The sequence below is a fragment of the Callorhinus ursinus genome, unplaced genomic scaffold (genome assembly GCF_003265705.2).
Source record: "Callorhinus ursinus isolate GAN/ISIS: 27379988/994484 unplaced genomic scaffold, GSC_fseal_2.0 scaffold8, whole genome shotgun sequence".
In the NCBI taxonomy this organism is placed as follows: Eukaryota; Metazoa; Chordata; class Mammalia; order Carnivora; family Otariidae; genus Callorhinus; species Callorhinus ursinus.
Genome location: NW_027397070.1, coordinates 27620962 through 27637206, shown reverse-complemented (window position 1 = coordinate 27637206; position 16245 = coordinate 27620962). Strand labels below are relative to the sequence as shown.

The following is a 16245-nucleotide window of genomic DNA, read 5'->3' as shown; positions in this document are numbered from 1 at the left end:
TAAGATTTTTTTATTTATTTATTTGAGAGAGAGAATGAGAGAGAGCACGAGAGGGAAGAGGGTCAGAGGGAGAAGCAGACTCCCCGCTGAGCAGAGAGCCCGTTGTGGGACTCGATCCCGGGACTCCAGGATCATGACCCGAGCCGAAGGCAGTCGCTTAACCAACTGAACCACCCAGGCGCCCAGGAACTGATATTTTTCTAGAAAGCAATTGGGAAACTACCAGATAGGCAAGTAGCAACTATTTTTGCTCCCACATCAGCCACAACCCTCGAGATTTTGGAAATTTGTCATCCCAAATATCTACCCCAAATGCCTACCAGAATGCATGTAGTTGAATGTATGCAGGGCTAAGCAGTAAGATGTTGAGTTGAGGTAGGAATAGAATTTAGAATTCTTATGCTTCTGGGAAATACTCTTCTTTAATAAAGTAATCTATAAAGACTTTTTTTTTAAAGTACCACAACACCTAGATTGAAAAAGAGGAGTCCACTGCCCCACCCTATTCTACTCCTGGGTCCTATTCCTCAACTCTTTAACATGTTTCTTCTACATTTTCTTTCTAAATAACATGCTTATGCTGCTATTTCTTGATGAACCAATTTTAGGATTTATCTTTGACTTGCTAATAAAGCAGATAAAGATGTAGCACCCTTATATCACTCCAGATCCCCATTTTTCCTACCTCCATCCTCCAGACATACGATATATACAAGTTTGGTTAAATCACCATCCAGTATTTGTCTTATTGTGGAGCTATGGAAATCAAAGCAATATACAATAGGTACATTTTATTGTACAGTTGTTTGAACTTCCTAGAATTAAAAACTGCCTCATTTTTTAGATGTTCTTTTTTTTTTAATGACTTCTCCCCAACTTTACAATATAATTGTTAACTTCCCCTGAAGAGTGTTTTTCAAACAGTCAGTCACAACAGGTATCCCTCCAGTTCACCCAGTGACACTGCCCTTGAGGTCTCCCCGCTGTCTAATCCGGGCCCTAGGTCTGTTACATGACTGTCTTCTCAGAACTTCTTTAATTCCTCTCTTGGGTGCTATCTTTTCTTTCTGAATACCCATGTCTCCTCATTTCTGGTTTACTCCTTTGGTTGGATCATATCCTCCCATAAATTGTCTGAGAAAGGATTTAAAGATGTACATTATTCTTCATATATAACAATACTTTAATAATTCTATTCTCGGACGCCTGGGTGGCTCAGTCGTTAAGCATCTGCCTTCGGCTCAGGTCATGATCCCAGGGTCCTGGGATCGAGTCCCACATTGGGCTCCCGGCTCCGCGGGGAGCCTGCTTCTCCCTCTCCCACTCTCCCTGCTTGTGTTCCTGCTCTCGCTATCTCTCTCCGTCAAATAAATAAATAAAGTCTTTAAAAATAATAATAATAATAATAATTCTATTCTCAGGGGTGCCTGGGTGGCTCAGTCAGTTAAGCAGCTGCATTCAGCTCAGGTCATGATCCTAGCGTTCTGGGATCGAGTCCCACATCGGGATCCTCGATCAGTGGAGAGCCTGCTTCTCCCCCTCCCTCTGCTGCTCCCCCTGCTTGTGCTCTCTCTCTCACTATCTCTCTCTCTGTGTCAAATAAATAAATAAATAATCTCTAAAAAAAATAACAATTCTATTCTCAGACTTGATTAATAGCTTGGCAGGCTAAAGAATTCTCAGAATTTTGAGGGCCTTGCTCCATTGTCCGGGAGCTTCCAGTGCTTCTGTAGCGCCCTTCTGATTCTTAATTCTTTGTAGGGAACCAGCTGTTTTTTCTTTCTGAAAATTTTACCTCTGTTAGGGGCATTTTCCACCCAATAGACTGGGCACTCAGTGTACCTATCAATCCAGATAGCCATCCTTCAATTTTGGCTATTTTCCTGAATAACCTCTAAGGCGATTTCCCCTCTGTTTTCATGTTCTCTCTTACTGGTACACTTATTGGTCAGACTTTGCTCTCCTTGAATTAACCCTCTATTTTTTCCATTTCTTCTCATTTATTTCTACCTCTTTTTTTTTTTTAATATCACTCTCTAGGAGATTTCCTCAATGTTTCCTCTAATATTTTGGTGAAAACTTTTAATTTTGGCTATCATATATTTAGCTTCCAAGATCTCTTTCTTGTTCTCTAGTTGTTCCTTTTTTTTTTTTTTAAGATTTTATTTATTTATTTGACAGAGAGAGAGAGACAGAGACAGAGATAGAGGGAATACAAGGCCTCTCGCTGAGCAGGGAGCCTGATCCCAGGACCCTGGGACCATGACCTGAGCCGAAGGTAGACACTTAACGACTGAGCCACCCAGGCGCCCCTCTAGTTGTTCGTTTTTATAGACTCCTGTTCTTATGTGTTTGATGATATGCTTATAGCTTTTATTTGTCTTTCTTTCTTCCCTCTTTGTTTCCTCAAAGTTCCTATTTTCTTATTTGTTTTGGTCTATTTCAGGTTGGAGGCTTTCCTTAACAATCTTGTTAGCCTTGGTATTCTGATCATAGACTGAGTCATTAAATAAAAGACAGAAGAATTCTGAGCATGTGAGTCGGGGGCACTAACTGTTCTGTTGTTTTTGATGCTGTTGTTTATTCCTGGAAGAATTCTCCACTCTCCTTTTAGAATGGGAGAGGAGGAAATCAGGCATGAGGGGGTGACTGGAAAGCAGGAATACATAAGGTCTGCAGGTTTGGAACTGAGTGTTACAGGTGGTCTGCTGGAGGTAAGGGAGGCATTTTAACATTCAGCAAGGAGGGGCTTCACTTAATCAACCCTTCTTTCATTTTGGAACTCTCTCCCCTCTCTCTGTAAACGTGCTGAGTCTAGAGTCCCTGAGTTTGTAGCCACTCTTGTTTCTTGACTGGACAATCTTGATCTTGGAATGTGTTCTAAATGAATTTTAGATAAGTTTCTTTTATCTTTTTCTAATTCATCAACTGGTAGTTGAGCTCCTACTTTGTCATCAATTTTCCCACATCCATACCTTTTGTGAATTTTCTCTTGTCAATTCCAATTCTCTTGTGTCCTCAGTCCCATCCACATTTACTTCTGCCCAAAATGATTGCTTTGCCTCTAAGCTTATAATGTTTGAAACATAATCACATGTTGCCCTGTGACATCTCATGCTGTTATCTTCTCAAGTTCTTTATTTAATTTACGTGTACATTCATTAATTCACTCAAAAGTCATCTTGTGAAACTCACACACTAAGTGCTGAGGAAGCTGAGACCACCAAGGCGAGTTCCCTACCCCTCTGTTGAATGGGGAGGACGTTTACATAAATACATATTTGATTCCACATACTAAGCACAATTCTATGAGCTTATAGAACCAAAAAGGAGAAACCTAACCCAACCACGGAAGAGTTAGGGAGGACTTCATGGAGGTAGCAGTTGCCTGAGCTTAATCTTAAAGGAGTTAGCCAGATGAAGTGAGGATGGTCCATATGAGGCAGGGCAAAAAACATTTCAGGAGTGGAAAATGAGTAAAAACATGGAGGGTGGAAACAAGGTCTATATGGGGAATTGTTAATAGTTCAGTGACCGTAAGGCAGATACGTATTAGAGGTATAGCTGGAAAAATAGGTGAGGCCAGATCATGGGGACTTTGAATGTCATGCTGAGAATCTTGAATTTGATTCCTCAGACAGTGGGGAGCATTGGAGTTTTTAAACAGAGGTGTGATGTGGTCAGATTTATGTTTTTGAGAAATCAGGCTAGCATGGAGGCTGTTTTTTGTTTTTGTTGGGTTTTTTTTTTTTTTTTTTTTTTGAGGCTGTTTTTTGATGGGGATAAGCTTAGAGCCTGGGTGATCATTTAAGAAAATGTGACAATAAATCAGGTGAATGACAATAAGGGCTGAAACTAACTCCTTGGTCATAAAGATGGAGAGGAGGGAATAAATTGAAGAAAGAACTGGCAGGACTTGGTTGACTAATAGATAACAAATCTATTGACTGGTGAAAAAAAGGGAGAAACTGAGGGTGGCTTCCTGCTTCTTAGGTGTCTAGATATGGATGGTGGTGAGGAAAGCAGATGGTTGTGTCCAATAGGCAGTTGGCTTTTGAATGTCAGGGAGAGATCTGAACTAGAAAAATAGATTTGGGAGACATTGGCAGGGAGGAGGTATTTAAAATTGTGAGAATGGGCAAGTTTCTTCAGGGGCAAGTATAGAAGAAGAGCACTGGACAGAGGATAGAATCCTGGGGAACACTCACATCATAGATGTAGGCTGGGGGAAAGCCCATGAAGGAGACAGTTAAATAATACTAGAGAAGCGTAAGGAGAATCTGGAGTGTTTGGTGCATAGACATTGAACTGAGGAGGATGGAATGAGCATTGTCAAAGTGCAGCAGAGATTTCATGATCTCATGAAAATGGTAATTAGATTTGACCATAAGATGGCCAGATATAGAGGAGTAGGAGGGTAGAGTTAGAAACCTCACTGCACAGTGGGGTTAAGGTGTAAATGGGAAGTTAATAAGTCAGTTACTACTTTATGAAGCTTGTTATTCCAGGAATATGAGGGAAAGGAGGTGAAGATAGAGCTTAGGTGGCATTTCTCCCCCATGTTAAATAATCTCAAGTGTCTTGGGAGAAAATTCTAGCAATGTATAACATGCATATTTATATTCAATAAATACTAATTAGATAAATAGATCTAATCAACTATTAACACCAGATCTTTAGATTTTTACTTAGCCTTTCTTCCTTTTGAGTGTCATAATATTTCTTTTCCTTGAGCAAATTTTTCCCTTGAGATGATTTCCTTCCAGCCTATTCAGTGCCTGAAAATGTTTAGGTACTGAGAAGCTTCCTACAGAAATCTCCATGTCTCATTTTGAGAAATTGGGTTCAAGCCATTTCCGGCTTTGGTCATTAAAAAAAAAAATAATAGCTGTTGTTTGCACAGGTAATCAGAATTCCATCAAGAAATGCTGTGTACACTAAATCTAAGTTATGTTATTGTTATAATCACTAGTATTAGAATAACAAGTTTGTGACCTTGTTCATCTCTAAAAAATTTAATGTTGTTTAGCTAAGGTATAATAGAAGGGAGGCTGGACTTTTGGACAGCAAAGGTTGAACTGTGTGCCCTGTGGGTGCTCCTTAATAGTTATTGAATGACTAATCAGTTATTTCATAGGCCCTAACACAGGTGAAGTGATTTCCAGAGCAGGCAGAGTGGGAAAAGTAAACTCATACAAAAAGGACCAACTTGAAGGATTCTCGGGGAAATAAATGTCAGTGGTAGTTATGCCATATAAAACTGTGTTTTACACATTCTAAAGTCCCTGACAAAGCTGAAAGGAAAAATTATAATTATTAAGACAATAAAGTAAGATCCAGCAATCCCACTTCTGGGTGCATATGAAACCATTATCTCAAAGAGATACTTGCACTCCCATGTTCATTGCAGCATATTCCCAATTGCCAAAGTATGGAAATAACCTCAGTTTGCATCAGTGGATAAATGGGTAAAGGGGATGTGGTATACATATACAATGGACTATTCATCTATGAGAAAGAAGGAAATCCCGCTGTTTTCTACAACATAGATAGGCCTTGAGGGCATCATGCCCAGTGAAATAAGCCAGACAGAGAAAGACAAATACTGCATGCTATCACTTATACGTGAAATTAAAAAAAAAAAAAAGTCAAACTCATAGAAACAAGAGAGTAGAAAAGTGGTTGGCAGGGGCTGGGTGGAGGGGTTAGGGAGAAATTGGTAAAAGTGTACAAACCTTCAAATATAAGATGAATAAGTTCTTAGGATCTAATGTCTAATATGGTGACTATAGTTGGTAACTGTTTGTATAATTGAAATTTGCTAAGAGAGTTGAACTTAAATGTTCTCACCAAGGAGGAATAAAGGGTAAATATGTGAGATGATAGATGTCTTAATGAACTCAGTGGGGGGATCTTTGACAACGGCATCTGTGTATAAAATCATCATGACATACATTTTAAATATCTTAGAATATTATTAGTCAATTAAACTTCAATAAAGCTGAAAAAGCAATAAAGTAGAAACTAAATGGTCTTATATGGTGATGGTTTCTGATTACAAGTTTGCTAGAAATTTGTTGTGGGCAAGAGTTCAAATCTGAGGAATGGAGCTTTCATCCTGGGAACATTCATACTTTTAAACTCTCCCAAATTACAGGTTTATTGCATCAGGGTGAAATCCAGAGCTGATTCATGTTCAGATTGCTTCCTCCTGCAATTTTAGGCTTTATTCATTTAGTTTCTCCATTTTCATATCTCTTATTTTTGATAGTGTAATCTTCAGATATTAATATTGTATATGAAAAAATATTCAATTTACAAACATAGGCAGAAAGCCTTGTTAAGATACTGAGAGTCACAGGTATGTTTGAGGCAAAATTCCCACTTGAAGAGCTGAAAGAGATTACAATTCAGTGGTAGAAACAAGTAGAAATGTCATAAAGGATCACATGCTAAGTTCTGTAGGGTGTCCCTCTGTATGCAGGGACTGGACCTTCTATGTCTTTATATCTCTAATGTCAAGCTCAGTCTGGCATAGAGTAAGTTTATTGAATTGAAATTCATTTAGAGACTGGAAATGGGTGAAGAGGAAACCAGAAAGACCATGAAGAAGAGGGAATGAATGAGCTGGGTCTGGCCCTGGAGAGAGAAGTAAGATCAGTACACAGGTATGATGAAAAAGAACTTGCTAGGCAAAGAGGGAGATTGGATTAATATGTAAATGTGGCATGTTGTAGATATTAGAATCTGAGCTTCTCAGGCCCACCAGGATCTCAGATGGTTGATGACATTTTACCATGCGTCAGTCCACTTGGCAAGTGAAAGCAGAGCATAGGTCATGGGCATTGAAGTAAGAAATATCTGAGTTTGAGTCTCACCTCTAGCATATCATGTGACTTTGAATAACATATATAAACTTTCTATGCTTATTTTTCTCAGCTGGAAAACAGAAGTAATACCTATTTGGGGCCTACCATATCCTAAGCTACTTCATTAAAAATGACATACCAAGGGGCGGCTGGGTGGCTCAGTCCTTAAGCGTCTGCCTTTGGCTCAGGTCACGATCCCAGGGTCCTGGAATCGAGCCTCACATCCAGCTCCTGGCTCAGCGGGGAGCCTGCTTCTCCGTCTCCTGCTCCTCCTACTTGTGTTCCTGCTCTCGCTATCTCTCCCTCTGTATCAAATAAATAAATAAAATCTTTAAAAAAAATGATATACCAAAAAAAAGATAATTTGAAATATTTGAAATGTTAGTAAGATGTTGGTAAGCTTTCCAGTTTCACCGTGAAAATTTCTCCTTGAAAAAAAAAGGCTTTTAGACTAGACCCACCGCTCGGAATCAAAGGACGAACTCATCTCTTCGTCACGTCATCTCCCCACTCTGGGGAGATGAAATGAGAGGGTAGTTTCCACCTGCGCTGACTGATACACTTGTAGCCATTCGCTACATTTGACTATGAAATGTGGCTAGTTTGCATAAAATGCACACCAGATTAGAATTAAAAACAACATGTAAAATATTTTATGAATAATTTAATATTGAGTATATTTCGAAATGTTTCGCATGTATTGGGTTAAATAAAATATATTAAAATTAAGTTCCCCTGTTTCTTTTTGCTCTTTCGACGTAACGACTAGAAACTCGAAATTACTTATGCATCCCTGGTCTAGATGATCACTCATGTCGTTTTCAGCTTTAAGACTGCTAGGGACACTGTGGACGCGTAATTCGTACGGTTTGCCTTCCTCGCTTTGAGATACCGAAGGATTGGCCGGGAGTGCGCGGGGTGGGGTGGGGCCCTGCGGGGAGACCGAGACCCCTCCGGTTTCGCTCTCGCAGCGGGAAGGACCCCCGACACCCGCGCGGGGGTTGGGGCGGCAGCACCCGAGCCAGGGACCAGGCGCCGGGCGTAGGGGGCCGAGGACGGGCGTGGCGCGCCGGGCGGGGCCGAACCGGGAAGCGGGTTCGTGCGTCAGCCTCACGCGCGGGGAAGGAAGCCGACCTGAGGCCCTGGGCGGCCCGCTGCGGGCGCCTAGGCACGTCCGCAGGCTCCGCCGGGAGGTGGCGGGCGCTGAGAGGCGGAAGAGCCGAGGGCGGGCCTGGGAGGCGGCCCGGAGGTGGGGCGCCGCCGGGGGCCGGCCCGCGCGGGCTTCATCTGCGGACGCGCGGCCTGCGCCCGAGTGCTGGGGCCGCGAGGCACTGGGTGACGAGCGGCCAGAGCGGCTATGGGCCGCCGCTGGGGCTTCCTGATCGGCCTCGTGGGGGCCGTGTGGCTGCTCGGCTCGGGTCATGGTGGGCAGCAGCCCCCTGAGACGGCGGCGCAGAGGTGCTTCTGCCAGGTGAGGGTTGTACGCACTGCTCCCGGTGCTTCCCGCCTCCCCCCTGCGCTCGGTCCCGCTCGCCCCTGCAGGTGAGGGACTGGGAGTGTCTCTGCGTCTCCACCCTCCTGGACGAGCCCCTAGAGCTTCTGCTCTCTTGCCGGGCTGAGTCCTCTGCAGCTCGCCTGGCATGGTGTGGACGGGAGTCCCAGCGCAGCCGCGCTTCGGATCCGGTGTGGGGTGAGAGGTGTGGGTGCACGCTGTTATGTTCTTACCGAGTTGGTTTATGCATCTTTGTTGGTCTTCCCTGCCCGGGAAGGGCGTGCGCGCTGTGCGCGAACACTCAGTATTTGTTATTTTAGCAGAACCTGGGTCTTCCTGACTTCTAACCTGACCTGGAACTGTGTACGTTGTGCCTATGCTGGGTGCCTTTGCTCTCCTTCCTGGGCAGGATGTGATTTTGTTGGGGGGGGGGGTACTCTCAGATCTCGTTGTCAGGCAGGAGAAGGGCTTCGTGTGGCTTTTCTGTGTCTAAGCCCAACTGCCTTGTGTCTTTGGGCCGCGGCTTGCCCTGTGGCTCCTCGCTCCGTGCGTCCTTTTCTTTTTCCTAAGTGTGATGAGATTTTCTTAACGTCACGCCCATTGTGGGAGGATGAGCCTTACTCCTCAGTGCACAAGTTTAATTACAAAATTATGATCATTTTCCCTTTTTAGTAAACGATGTGGGTTCCTTGAAAAAAGTCAAAGAAATTTAGAGGTTTTTGGATCTACAGTATTCTGTATTTTAATATCATTACTCTTAAAAGTCACGTTTTGGTTGGCTTCTGTTGATAAAAATTACATTTTATACGAAATTGAGGGTAGGCATCCAAATTTTTCCTTTTAAGTGGATTGTACTATTATCAGAAATAACATTTTATATGTGTAGGGGCAATGCCACTATTTCACAGACTAAAAAACAGCTTTAAATATTATGGGAGGAAAAAATAAATCAATATCATGGGGGAAGAACTGTCTCTTTCACTGCTTTATATTTTTGCATTTTGTTAATTTGCTTAGTGATTTAGGAGTTGAGATGTTATCTGAGTAGGAGAGGTTGAAAGGAAATTTGCTGCTTTACAACTAAGATTGAAAAGCTCCTTTACTTTCAGGGTTCGACAAACTGCACACAATCAAGTACTTCAAAGGAAGAAGGATCATTTTTCTACAGATTACAAATACAACATAACACAAAGTGTAAACATTTACAAATAAGTAAAGTCGAAGAGAGTTTAAAATAAGTTGGTGTTGAAAGAAGATGTCCAATATAACGTTTTCAACTACACTTTAGATTTTTAGGTAAAAATAGTACAGGTTGAGCTTTTCAACTTTCACTACCCCCCCATAACCTTTTTAGATATCTGATTAAAATTGGGGAGTTTTTAATTTTTTAATATTTTTTTCTTCTGATTAGTATTTAAGCTCCCCCACCCTTATAATATTTTCAAGATTTGAATAGTCCCCCAACACAAACATCTGTTAGACCCCTTTCTTTTCCTTTTAGAACAAGAGTGGCTCTTTTTCTTTTCAGAATCAACTTTAAAAATAATAAATTGAGGGGTGCCTGGGTGGCTCAGTTGTTAAGCGTCTGCCTTCGGCTCAGGTCATGATCCCAGGGTCTTGGGATAGAGCCCCGCATTGGGCTCTCTGCTCAGCGGGGAGTCTGCTTCTCCCTCTCCCACTCCCCCTGCTTGTGTTCCCTCTCTCACTGTGTCTCTCTCTGTCAAATAAATAAATAAAATCTTTAAAATAATAATAAATTGAGGTCCACATGGTAAAAAACAGTTTTAAGAAAAATTTAAAATGGTGTGCCTGGGTGGCTCAGTCAGTTAGGCGACTGCCTTCGGGTCGTGATCCCAGGGTCCTGGGATCGGGCCCCACATAGAGCTCCCTGTTCGGCAGGGGGCCTGCTTCTCCCTCTCCCTCTGCCGCTCGCCCTGCCTGTGCTCACCTGCTCTCTCTCTCTCTCTCTCTCTGTCAAATAAATAAATAAATGAAATCTTAAAAAAAAAAAGAAAATTTAAAATGGTCTATTTAAATCAATTTAAGAACAGAGACCATCAATTTCAATTTAATAGATTGAAACAAATACATTTTAGTTCTGCTATGGTCAGTAATGGAAGAGATGGGGGTAAGGAGGAGAAGGGACAAGTGATGAATAGACATGAAGAGAAAATTGGAGACAAGCATATAGACATAGATGTATACAGAAATGAGAGAGACACACAGAAATAAAAAAAATGGTGGAAGAAAAGATTAGAGGAGACTAATGGTAGAATTTATTCATTCAATAAACATTTATAAATACTGTGTACATTGACCTGAGTATTTGGAATATAGTAATAACTCTGGTGTGATCCTTGCCCTTAAGAACTTACAATTTAGTGAATAAAGTTCTTTGGAGCTTGGGGAGAGGCAGAGATCCTAAGCATTTTTTTTTTTTTTTAAAGATTTTGCTTATTTTTTGGACAGAGTGAGAGAGCACAAGCAGGGGGAGAGGGACAAGCAGGCTCCCTGCAATGTGGGGCTCCACCCCAGGGCCCCAGGATTCCAGGATCATGACCTGAGCAGAAGGCAGATGCTTAACCAACTGAGCCACCCAGATGCCCCGATCCTACGCATTTTATTTTATTTAGTTTTTAAATTTTATTATGTTATCTTAATCACCATACATTACATCATTAGTTTTGATCCTAAGCATTTTAAAAAAACACGTTAGTCGGGATGCCTCGCAGTAGAGCATGCCACTCTTGATCTCGGTGTTGTAAGTTCGAACCCTATGTTGGGTATAGCGATTACTTAAAAAATAAAATCTTTAAAAAAAGTTATTAAATAATGCTAGACACTAAATTAAAGACTAACTTTCGACCTAAAGTTTAGAAATAAAAGTTAAAATCTCTCATTCTCTTTGCAGTACCCGATTAGCAGCAAAGTTCTGTCGGGTCTGCTTTGTTAATAGTCTTTTTCTCCCTTCCTGTTGCCAATCTCTCTTACCGCGTCTGCCTTGAATTACCACATCACCCCTCATCACACTCTTGCATGGGTGCCTGGTAGTAGGGATTCACTTTATAGAATACCAACTCTAAGTGGAGCCAAAGCAGCATGTGGTTATTTGGCCTTAGGAGAGTTATTGAAGTAAAATGTACAAAGCTCTACAAATAATCAGATTAAATTCAGTAAGCATTTATTGAGGCCTATTATGAATAAGTTTTCAGAGATCAAGAACTAAGCTAAAAATTTAAAAACTTAGTCCCATTTCTTGATACTCCAGAGTACTGAGCCTGGTACATAATTGGTACTCAGCAAGTATTAGGGAAGTTACAATACAGGATGTGAGCACTGTGCTAGCAGGAGTGTATTCTTTCAGTTTTTCTGCTTAGCGAGCTATTTGCATGTTTTTCTGGAATTGATCTTTCAGATGGGTTGATGGCTCCAAATGAATCTTTAAAGTTAGTCAATTACTGCATATGCTGTTGACATAGAGAGAGAGAGCTCGAATGAGAATGAGGGGAGGGGCAGAGGGGGAAGAGGGAGAGAGAGAATATCAAGCAACACCCCGCGGAGTGCGGAGCCTCAGGAACCCAATGTGAGGCTGGATCCCAAGACCCTGAGATCATGACCTGAGCTGAAATCAAGAGTCAGGCGTTTAACCAACAGAGCCATCCAGGCGCCCAGGTTTAGGTCAATATAAAAAATACTTTTTGTTAGTCAGAGTGGCTGGGGCCATGGAAGAGACACTCCATAATATGTTGCGTGGTAGGTGGAAATAAGCCTGGATTAAAATTTAGTCAGAGGAATCTTTGAAACAGGTTATACTGGAGAGATGTCCATTGACTCTGAGTACTTATTACATTCCCCGCCTTTTTGAACAAAGAATGTGGAACAAAGCACGTTTTACATTGGTTGCTACACTTTGGGTCACAACAACAATTTAAAGTTCTAAAGACTAAGGCTTTAAGGCAGAAATAGCTTGTAGCTTTCCATGTCCTTAGAATGGTGCCAACTACCCAGTATAGAATTTTTGGTGTTTCCATGCTTTCATTAACAGAGGTGTCTCAGTCAACTCTGTCAATGAATAGTTTTCATGTTCTTTTTGATGGCCACAAACCACTATAAAATTAAATACAACTAGAGGTCTTTGCAAAAAAAAAAAAAAAAAAAAAAGAACACTTTGAGCACTTTTAAAAGGTATTTCATATCTCAAAGAAGTATGAAGAATATATTCTCACAGTGCTTGGGAAAAAATGATAGTCTATGGTAGGACTAGAAGTTGTTGGCACATAAGGAAACTATTTAGAAAGTGTTGTTTTGTTTTGTTTTGTTTTGTCTTTCATTGTAAATTAAATAGTGAACAAAGAAAATAGTCAACAAGCAGGCCCATGTTATTTTCTTTTCTCTTGCCTTTTATATTTTAGTATTTGGTCCGAACCAGTCAGTCTGTGGAGAAACTATTTGAGACTACCTCTGCAGCTAACTGTTGGCTGTCCAGTTCTATGTTCCATTGGGGCTACAGATGTAAAATTTTTGGAATATTTTATCTGCAAACTGGGCCTTTTTTTTTCTTATTAAAAAAAGAAATGTAGGCGTGCCTCGGTGGCTCAGTTGGTTAAGCTTCTGACTCTTGATTTTGGCTCAGGTCATGATTTCAGGGCCATGGGATCAAGCCCCACATCAGGCTCTGCACCAGGCGTAGAGCCTGCTGAGGATTCTCTCTCCCTCTGTTCCTCCCCCCAACTCCCCACCCCGGACTCGAGTCTTAGTGCACACACACATACTCTCTCTCTCTCAAAGAAAAAATGTTGTGGTTGCTTTGGGGAATAGTAAGATCCCTTTCACTAGAAGCATTAATTTAAGTAGCGGTAGGGTAGAAATACTGACTAACATTTACTGGCTATTTAGTCTGTCATTTCATTTTGATATCAACTCTTAGAGATGGGAACTCTTCGTATTGCCATTTTGTGTTGAGATAGGAAACTCAGGCTTGGAGAGGTTAAAAAACACTTGGGTGAGGTCAATAACTAATAGGCAGCAGAGATGGGATTCAACCCCAAGAAGGCCCGAGTCCAGGGCCTCCGTGCTCACCGTTGTCGCACACTGCTTCCTCAAGAGTGCGTAGGAGGGCATTCCTGTGTGCGTGGGAGGCTGCAGCAGAAGGCCCTCAAAGGCTTTTCAGCTCTTTAGAGACTAGGACTTTAAACCGGGTGATGTTATGTCTGGCCTACCCGGGTCCTTATATCTGCCATCCCTCAGCAAGGGCCTTCTACTTGCCACCTGTTAGTTCGGCCCCCTACCCAAGGCTGATTGCCGCCTGAAGTCTAGAGCAGCAAGCTTCAAATGTTAGCATGCATCAGTCACTTTGTGTATGTGTGTGGCAGGGAGTGGGGTGGGGGGGCATTAAAGAAAACATTCGGATCCCTATGGTAGGCTCAGAATTCGGTTGCAGTTTAGAGATAGCGTGGCCATTATTTCAGCAGCCTTATTAGCACATCCTGAAGCTGCATTAGTGTCAGGTCATCCTTGTTCCAGATCAGCACCCATCTTTTGGTCTTAGTTTAGGTACTAGGGCGTTGTTTTGTTTCCAAGATGCTGCTCTGGGTCTGTTCACTGGATTTCTTCCTTTGTCTTTCCCAGAGACTGTATTCTGGTAACATGCCTGGTTCTGTAGTTTCTAGAACTGGGCCTGGAATCATACCTGCCAGACTTCTTTCCAGGGATTGGGTTTTGCCTTTTGGCAGGCTTATCTGAACGGTCACGTGGCTTGGATTTCTGAGTATCTTCCTGTCTGTCCTTTGCTGGGCCCTCTCCATCTATTGAAACTCCTCACCCTTGCTCTGCCTCCTTAGCTGCCCTGCTACCATTTGTAGTAGTTGGAAATACCTCCTACTCAATTTCTAAGACAAAGGTCAGAGGATTTTTAAATCTACCATTGTCCTGTCTTATCTCTTTGAGGTCTCCAGGCTATAAGCCATTTCTGCTCTGAATGCATCTTGCATTCCTTTATGGTTTGGGCCTTCTATTTTTTTTTTTTAATTTTATTTATTTATTTGACAGACAGAGACACAACGAGAGAGGGAACACAAGCAGGGGGAGTGGGAGAGGGAGAAGCAGGCTTCCTGTGGAGCAGGGAGCCCGATGTGGGGCTCGGTCCCAGGACCCTGGGATCATGACCTGAGCCGAAGGTAGACGCTCAACGACTGAGCCACCCAGACGTGGTTTGGTGCTTCTTCTAGCTTCCTTTGTGGTTAAGGTACAGCTTGGTAAAATGTTGCATGCAGTGGGTTGTTTACCTTTGCTGCTTGCTTTCCTTGTTCTGAGTACTGTATTTCTGCCCCTTGGGTTTTTGTGGTCTGGAGCACTGAGCACCACCATAGGTGACATGGTAGTACATAGTCATAATTAGACTTTGGGGCTGGTCTCCAGTGAATGAGAATGAGAGTGGACAGCATTCATTGAAACATTCATTCATACATCCACTCTACAAATAAATATTGAGCATCTACTTTGTGCTTTCTAGAAGTACAGTGCGAAGGACTAGGAATACAAAATGAGCAAACATGATTTTGCTCTCAAGGATTTTAAACTCTAGAGGGAGGGGGCGCCTGGGTGGCTCAGTTGGTTAAGCGACTGCCTTCGGCTCAGGTCATGATCCTGGAGTCCTGGGATCGAGTCCCACGTCGGGCTCCCTGCTCTGCGGGAAGCCTGCTTCTCCCTCAGCTTGTATTCCCTCTCTTGCTGTCTCTCTCTCTCTCTCTCTCTCTCTGTCAAATAAATAAATAAAATCTAAAAAAAAAAAAAAATTCTAGAGGGAGGAAGTGAAATAAATAGACCCAATATAGTGAGGTAATTTGTAAGGAGTATGTGGAGTGTCATGGGAGCACATAGAAGAGACAGTTAAGCAAGCAGGGGTTGAGTGGTACTCCAGGGGTAGCTTTCCAAAGGAGATGATGCTTGAACTTGAATTTCAAAGATAGATTTTTACCTTAAAAACCAATTACTTACGGGGCACCTGGGTGGCTCGGTCGGTCAAGCGTCTGCCTTCGGCTCAGGTCATGAGTCCCGCATTGGGCTCTCTGCTCAGCAGGTAGTCTGCTTTTCCCTCTCCGTCTGTGTTCTTTCTCTCTCTCTCAAATAAATAAATAAAATCTTTAAAAAAAAGGTGAACACATTAAAAAAAAAAAGAATTACTTAAGGGGAAAAATAAGCTTCAAACCATTTCTCTTGTTTTTTGTGTGTGCTTCTTTCTTTTTGTGACCTAATGTCTCTATTTGGCATGTGTCCCTTTGGCCTTTGCAATCTTTGTGCCTGTTATTTCTTTGTATAATAATTGTATCCAAGGGGAAAAACAGTAGCTCTTTTATGTCCTTAGAAGTTCTGTTTTTAATGCTTGAAAGAAAGAGGTGTGAAAAATCAAATAATCTAGGTTAGAAACACTTTTGTTTTGTTACCACCCCAAATTAGGAACCAAAGGTTATTATATACTCAGAATTTTTAGCAGGAAACAAGGACAAATTTGTATATGAAATGAAGGTAGTTATTGCAGTAACAAAATATGTAGGAGATTTCTAGTTCCCGAATTAGTCCAAAACAAATAAGACTATGTAAATTGGTATAAAATCTTAGCTCTTAGATACTGCTGTCATCATCCATAGTGTTATCTGTCATCCGAACGTATTCACTCTTAGGTGAAAAATTTGCATTACTGTTTTGTGATGTTTTAAAATTGAAAGGTAGTGCAGGATTTTATGTATTCCAAAGGGAAAACACCTACATTCAGTATTTCAATAAAGTATTATTTGCTTACTTACCAGTAGATTAAAAAAATTTTTTTTATAAGAAGTCTCCCTAAAATATAATTCAAAGTAGTTTATAATGCATATATTCAGACCA

At 41.7% G+C, this 16245-nt stretch overlaps 1 protein-coding gene across 2 annotated transcripts in view; it reads left to right on the top strand.

Moving 5' to 3' along the window:
* Positions 1–8071: 8071 nt before the first annotated feature.
* Positions 8072–16245, top strand: part of ERO1A (endoplasmic reticulum oxidoreductase 1 alpha) — a 65940-nt gene continuing 57766 nt past the window's right edge. For both annotated transcript variants that reach the window (XM_025870039.2, XM_025870038.2), the window contains exon 1: positions 8072–8340. In XM_025870039.2, coding sequence (XP_025725824.1) covers positions 8227–8340 — 114 coding nt within the window. In that variant the 5' untranslated portion in view covers positions 8072–8226. The remainder of the gene's footprint in view (positions 8341–16245) is intronic.